We start from the raw sequence: 7,113 nt of genomic DNA, 5'->3' as shown, positions 1-7,113 counted from the left end.
GGACAATGATCAAGATCAATCAAATACAGGTTTTAAATGACATACGGGTTAATGACATACATTTTTTGTTGAACTATCCCTTTAACAGAATTCAATTTGACTTCCATTATATGAACACAAAACCACTGAGACATTTCTTAAAATATCTTCATAAGCGAGTCATACATGTTTTGAATGAAATGAGGGTGAATAAATGATGACAGATGTCCATGTCTGGGTGAACTCTCTCCTTAAATGTTAATTCTCAAAAATATAGATATTCACAAGTCAAAGCAGAACAACGCTTTTTTATTAGGGAATTACACCAGATGTGTGTGTACACATTCGGTCAAATATCTCAAACAGCCATGACTCAGAAACAATTTTCTAAGCATCTGAACAGTGGCCATTTAGTAACAGAATCATGTGTTGTTTCATACATATAATAACACAAGACACAAAAGATCATTTAGACTGCCGTGTAATCCTAAAATCACAAAACAAACTGGTTAATTCTCTGGATTAACCCAAGAGGTCCATGACAAAAATAAAACCACCACTTAAAATGTCCTCCCAAAATAAAATACATAACATGCCCCAGCTCTGTTTTGTTTTCAATCTCAGCTGAGGATAGCTTAACGTTGCTTATCATACAGTACTTGTCCGGTCTAGTCTGACCCTTCACACCCACCAAAGGCTTTTCTTTCTCAATGCTGCCTTCTCATGAACAGCTGAGAATAAAGCACAGGAGCACCTTTGAAACCCTGGACTGCAGATAACGCACACGAGCATCCCACATTTCTTTCATGTCACTTTCACTTTTACATTGGCTCTACTATGACCAACATTGGCTACAAATCTCTCTCAACCCTTCGGATCAGTCAGTCCATTCAAACGTCTGGTTTCCCAAAACGTCCCGCTGTTGCTACGTCCTGCGGCGCTTGGCTCCTCCCGGACTGGAGGGGTTGCTGGAGTTCATCACCTTCTCCACGGCTCGGCTCCTCTTCCTCTTTTCCCCGACTGTTTCTTTTGACGACCCGCTGCCCGTCTCACCTGAGCCCCCCCTCTCGGCCCGCTCTTTCTCGCGCCCGCTGCCCGATCTCTCCGACGTCTTCACGGAGGAATTGCTGCCTGACAAAGAGATGGGGGAGGGAGGAAACAGGAAGAAAAAGGGTTGGAAAAGGAAACACAAAGAACAAAATAGATTTACATCACTATTACGTGTTTAATATTATATATAGTACACACTGATTTCACACAGCCGCCATGTTGAAATCAAAAGTGGGACTCCAGTGGAAACAAAACGCTCTGGATCACCAACCTGCAGCAATAGGATTTTTGATCTTATCTGTGAATAAAAAAATCATGCAATTTTCATCTATGATGTAAAACGTGGAAAAATGTGGCAAATTAGTTGCGATGGGTTGGAAGTCTAGGTATTGTTGTTGACCTTTAGTTCCAGGTTTCTTCCCACCAGAGCCTCGCTTTCAATTTTAACATGGCAGCTGGGTGAATCAAATGGAACTGCAGTGTGTTTATTTCACCACTTGACAACTTTGAAGATTTTGGCATGGAGCTTTCTACTAACCATTTTTGCACAACTAGTTGTATGAAGTGCCCCTTCATACAATCCCTAACATCAAGAGTGATATTCCTATACCGACAAGGTATTTTCAGTTTTCTTATAAACACGATTATTATAACAACAATTTTCAATAAAATATTTACAATCCTACATTCAACAAATGTAATACTGTATCTGCCTAGTGTACAACACACTAGTCTCTTGTTTGCAGCCTGAAAAGTAAAAACTTTCAATCCTAGAACATGAGCTACAGACACAACCAGTATTTGCTCACAATGAGTCCACCAATATTCCAAAATCTGAAAATGAATTTCTTTCAAGGGCAGTTGAGTTTTGTCACAATATTAGATTTGCACTACGCGATTATTGTGAATTCACAAGCTATTGTTATACATTTAATTTTTTCTACTTTTGGCCAAAGAATCACTTCCATGATGTCCTTGAAGTGCTCTATTGTCACATATTCATTTCGTACTTAAAGTGGAAGTTCACCCAAAAATCAACATTGTGTGATTTTTTACTCACCCACATGACATGTTTAACATGTTTAGAGAACTTCCGGCGTCTTCGGAGCACAAATAGAGATATTTAGGTGACATCCGAGAGATTTCCAGGCCTCCTCATAGACATCATGGTGTCAGTTTTTGCCAAGGTCAACAAAAGTACTAAAGACATCGTTAAATTGGTCCATCCGAGCATACTGGCTCAGTTGAATATTTTTGAATCGAAAAACAAACCAAAATACCAACTTTAATCTATATATTCTCCTCTGTCTTGTCAGTGTATGGCGCGCGTTCACGAGAGCACTTCTTCTTGGATGAGAACACTTCAAAAGTAGACAGGTTTGTGAACCGAACGCCGCATGGGGCTTGCCTCTATTGGATGCCGGCGCTCTGACTCACAACGCGGAAGCGCAACTCTGTGTTCACATGCAGAAGATGAAAAAGTGCTCTCGTGGACGCGCGCCATACACTGACATGACAGAGGAGAATATATTAATTAAAGTCAGTATTTTGGTTTGTTTTTCACACAAAGCATTCTCGTCGATTCAAAAAAATTCAACTGAGCCAGTATGCGCGGATGGACCAATTTAACGATGTCTTTAGTACTTTTCTGGACCTTGGCAAAAACTGACACCATGGTTTCAATGAGGAGGCCTGGTAAGCTCTCGGATGTCACCTAAATATTTCTATTTGTGCTCCGAAGACGCCGGAAGTTCTCTAAACATGTTTAACGTCATGTGGGTGAGTAAAAAAAATCACACAAAGTTGATTTTTGGATGAACTATCCCTTTAATATACTAAAAAAATTCTATCCATGGTGTCTCAAAATGATGTCTCTTCAAATATGAAGTTTGTCTTAAAGGTGCAGTGAACTAGGACCACAATTTTAACTCGAGCTTTTGTTATATAAGAGCAAATTGTATTCAAGCGAACATCCTGTAAGTGTCAGATCTGAAAACGCCCTTGTTACTGAAATAACAACTGTTATTGACACGAGGCTCAGCGAACGCCAGGTCCTGGAATGCACCTGTCATAGATAGGTTGAACACCGCCTCCACAGAAGAATATCAACGCCTACTTCTCTAGCCCCGCCCACTGGTTCGCACATGACAGTACTGAACACAAGCTGCAAGGAACCAGAAAGAGCGAGTGTAAGCATCATGCCGTTAAAGATCGCAAAATATTGTGCAGTGCCTGGTTGCGGAAGAACACAGTCGCTGCATAACCTTCCTTCGGATTCCGACAGCAGGAATGCGTGGTTCAAGTTCATTTTTAAAGACGTTCCAGCTCACGTGGGGAAAACAGTGAGCGTTTGTTCACTTCATTTCAACGCGGATTCCTTGAACAAGTCTATGCGGAGAGACTAAAATTAAAAAGCAGTGCTGTGCCGTCAATATTGGATCCGATAGGAATGGCGCAGCAATCTTATGTGAGTAAAACATATTTGTACTATGCGTCACTATTGCTTTGTTAGAGATCGCTTGACATACCCTGATAGTATTACCTGGGGACCTCTAGTCATTTGTAATAATTGTAATCGGCATCTCTGTGATTTGGCGGGCTCATATATCATTTTTCAAGGTTTTATCCACAGTATGCGAATAATGGAGGCTGTTTTGAAGAGTTTTGATATTATTTCTGGTGCTGGGTCATTTTGGCCGGGAGTCTACCGTTTGTTTATTTATCATGAAAACTATAACATTTGAGACCCGCGATCGCGGTGATGTTCTGTCCGGTTCGCGGGTCTTAAATGCTGACATGTACGGTCATATATCACTAAACACCATACAACTATGGGCTATACAAACTATACGCAAAGCCTTGCCATCACATCCGGGAAATAAGTCCGTAAATTTGAGTAAACTCACGTTACGTGTCTAACCAAATTCACAGAAGGCTCCAACTAAGTCAACTACGCAAGCTGCTATCCAATCACAGCAGTGGGCGTTTACGTCCAAGTCTTCTATGCGGCCCGCCCTTAAAAACCGAGCGTTTCTCCAGCCGGCCTCAAAACCAGGGTAGAAAATAGTCTATAACTTACTGATTTTGATGTTTTCGAATGTAAAAACCACACAAACGTCATAAGTAGACATCAGACAATAGTAAAAAACAATAAAAACGGCCAGTTCACTGCACCTTTAAGAACTACTAAAAATACCTTTTTTGTACGTCAAGTACAAAATTAGTGCATGAAATGGTACACTTTAAACACATTTTAGTGCATTATAGTGTACTTTATTCACCTGGGCTAGTAAGCTGCCTCTCTAGGCAGCACGATGAGGTTCCATAGATGCACTTCTCTGACAAGAAAACTAAAAACATCCCCTTTTAAACTAAATTTAAGGCATTTTCAAATTTAAGGTGCCTTTTATTTCTTCAACCTCGCTACTAGACATTTCTGAAAGATTGGTGAACCTTTGTGCAAGGAACTATAAAGCTATCGTTGTTAAACACATCTGTCAGTGTCAAGAACACAAACCCTCAACATGCCATGCTTCAACACACCTCACCCCACTCACACACATACAAACATACATACAGAATAATACGCCGCAGTGTACTGAACACACAAACAAAACAAAAAAAAGAGAAAGAGAAAAGATAGCGAAAGAAAGACTAGACGAAAGAGAGAGACGCACATGGTCAGAGGTCTCTGAATGTTGTCTACAGAGGCCTCTGGTAATGAGCTGGTCTGTACTGAGCTCAAGCTGGAGTTTTGGAACAGAGCGAAACGTTTTCTTCTGTCCATACCTCGCAAAATCCTGGCCAGCCATACTGGGACCCAGACCTTTAAAAATGAGACACAAATGACCAGTGTGAGCCACGCTGAGCTACACGCCAACGGGAGAACGATCCAGAATAAAAGTGATGCATTGACGCAGGCTTTAATTGACGGCTTACGTCAAGGAAAGAGAGAGAAGAGGAGAAAGACAGGGAAAGAAAAGGTAAGGAGTGTGTACGTGACAGAAACGGAAGAGGAAGAGAGAACCTTCTTCGTGCGTGGTGGGAGGGTCGCTCTCCTCTTTGATGTCTTCCTTTGCATCATCTTCAGATGCCACTTTACCTGTATAAAAACAAGAGCATTTACTGACCTGCAGGAACATTAATCATGGTTTTATTTGAGTAGAAATGTAGTGAGCTTGTTTTTGGCAGACTAAATATTATTTGTATTACCATAGTTTAACTACAAATACCATGGTTAAACTATGGTTATTGTGGTGAGACCATAACAATGTGGTTAATAAGTTTTTACTACAAAAATACATTCCTGTCATTTCTGCAATAGACGCAAACGGAGGTAAAAGAATCTCACCTTCTTTAACATCTTGTATGATCTCTTCGGGCAGCACAAAGCTTTTTTCTGAGTTGGGAAAGGGGAGTATTTCTGATTCGTGCTGTGGTATAAAACACAATTCAATGGTGAGTTTTTTCATTTTCTGCATATGTTTTAGAAGAAATTAAACAGGTACACAAGTGTCTTACCAGTGCCTGCATGTCATACATGGTGCTGAGATGATCCCAGATGACTTTAGATGACACCTGTCTGCCGATATTCTGACTGAATTTATCACGAATACAGATCATGTGAAAATGACGATTCACCCCTGCAAATACGACACAATTGGTCACACACACACAAAAAACAGAGTTGTTATTATAAACAACCTTAAGGAAATGAACCACGAAAGCTAGTAGTTAAACCATAGTAACCAGAAAATGTACTCGGGTTTCATCATAATAACCCCAATTTAATCATGGTGATTTTAGTATACTTTTGGTTATACAAATAGCAATCAATCTGGTGGCAAAAAACATGGTAACTACACTTTTACTACAACAAAACAATGGTTTACTTTCATAAGGGTTAGCCTAGCCATCGTGCTAGTTAGCAGCGCAGCTAATGTTTGCTAGCAGGGCTGCGAACAAAACAAATGCATACACGGTAAGTTACTGCCTTTATAACTAAATTATTTACTATTTAGCGTCGAACATGATAATATAATTTATTTTTGCCCGATATTATTCCTTAGGTCTGTAAGAAAGCCCTACAAATACCCGTTACATTACCTGAGCCTAAACAACTGGGTGTCAAAGGCGATGAAGCTAACATTTAAAATACTTCATGCAATAACACACGACTCATATCTTACCCATTGCATAATACATTTTCTATTAATTGGTTTCACGATTATGAGGAAGAAACGAGTACATGTCTTATTTACGATGTGGTATTCCGTCTCACGTGCAGTCAATATAACTGGACGACAAAGGCCTGTTATTCATATCATTACATCTTACCTACAGGTTTATGACCCAACATGGCGTGAAAAAGACACACTTCAACCTCTTGACTCCATACAATTGATTCATCAGGGGTACAGATTTCAGCTTGCTTTTCGTCCGATGGCACTATCTCTGCTTCGCCCATGTTTCTCCGCTAACACAGACAGTGACAGACGCCGCACTGCTGCAAGTAGGGCTAGCTTGCGCGAATAACGGGAGGAACTTCCGGTGTAACGTAAACAAACCTTGCTGCCTTTCCCTGCGGTGTTCCTTCCTAGTCATATATCAAGCACAACTGTACTGCATGTAGTTAACCAGATTCCTGTGACAGATGAAATAGTCATGTAACTTGCTATTATACAAAAAAATTCGTGCAATTATATTAAGTTACATTAGTAACGTTACATTAAAATAAATACCGCATGCTGGATCGTGTGTCAATATGGGCTGTACAGTGCAAGTCTATGCGATTATTGAGTGTAGCACGCGTGCTAAATAGTTTGTCAGGAGTATTAGACAGCTGATTTTTTGTGTGAAGTGCGTGTCGTTGTGCTTGTTTGTGTGTGACGTTAATCAATGGCGCACCGCTGTTGTACTTAGTTTTAGTCTTTTATGAGTGAAACTAGACACATACAACTAGAACACATAAAACTAGATGCGGATTGCGGAATTCTCTCTGATATCTCTCTGGATCGTCTGATATCACATAACCATTTCTGTTTGAAAATGCAGTTAATTACAGTAATAAAAATCAGATCAGAT

The 7,113-nt window shown here is 40.2% G+C and overlaps 1 protein-coding gene across 2 annotated transcripts; it reads right to left on the bottom strand.

The window, feature by feature from the left end:
• Window positions 1-267: 267 nt before the first annotated feature.
• Window positions 268-6,580, bottom strand: mrgbp (MRG/MORF4L binding protein). Of its 2 annotated transcripts, XM_057363365.1 has the most exons (6): window positions 6,367-6,580; window positions 5,551-5,672; window positions 5,381-5,462; window positions 5,057-5,131; window positions 4,819-4,855; window positions 909-1,110 (listed from the first exon to the last, which is right to left on the bottom strand). In XM_057363365.1, exons 1-6 carry the CDS (start codon window positions 6,494-6,496, stop codon window positions 1,029-1,031), a joined length of 528 nt encoding a protein of 175 aa, XP_057219348.1. In that variant the 5' UTR covers window positions 6,497-6,580; the 3' UTR covers window positions 909-1,028. The 2 variants fall into 2 exon arrangements, with proteins under 2 accessions (XP_057219347.1, XP_057219348.1); XM_057363364.1 differs by lacking the exon at window positions 4,819-4,855 and having other exon boundaries at window positions 268-1,110; window positions 6,367-6,572.
• Between the last annotated feature and the right edge of the window lie 533 nt (window positions 6,581-7,113).

This window comes from Triplophysa rosa, linkage group LG21, assembly GCF_024868665.1.
Source record: "Triplophysa rosa linkage group LG21, Trosa_1v2, whole genome shotgun sequence".
In the NCBI taxonomy this organism is placed as follows: Eukaryota; Metazoa; Chordata; class Actinopteri; order Cypriniformes; family Nemacheilidae; genus Triplophysa; species Triplophysa rosa.
Note: the sequence above shows the minus strand (reverse complement) of the source record. Positions and strands in the feature narration are given on the sequence as shown.

What these genes read in the sequence shown, in the direction of transcription:
- mrgbp (XM_057363364.1), bottom strand. Translation starts at nt 6,496, where the DNA reads ATGGGCGAAGCAGAGATAGTGCCATCGGACGAAAAGCAAGCTGAAATC. An exon ending in TGTATGACATGCAGGCACTG is followed by an intron (nt 5,463 to 5,550) that starts GTAAGACACTTG and finishes TTTATACCACAG; the next exon opens with CACGAATCAGAAATACTCCC. An exon ending in CATACAAGATGTTAAAGAAG is followed by an intron (nt 5,132 to 5,380) that starts GTGAGATTCTTT and finishes GTTTTTATACAG; the next exon opens with GTAAAGTGGCATCTGAAGAT.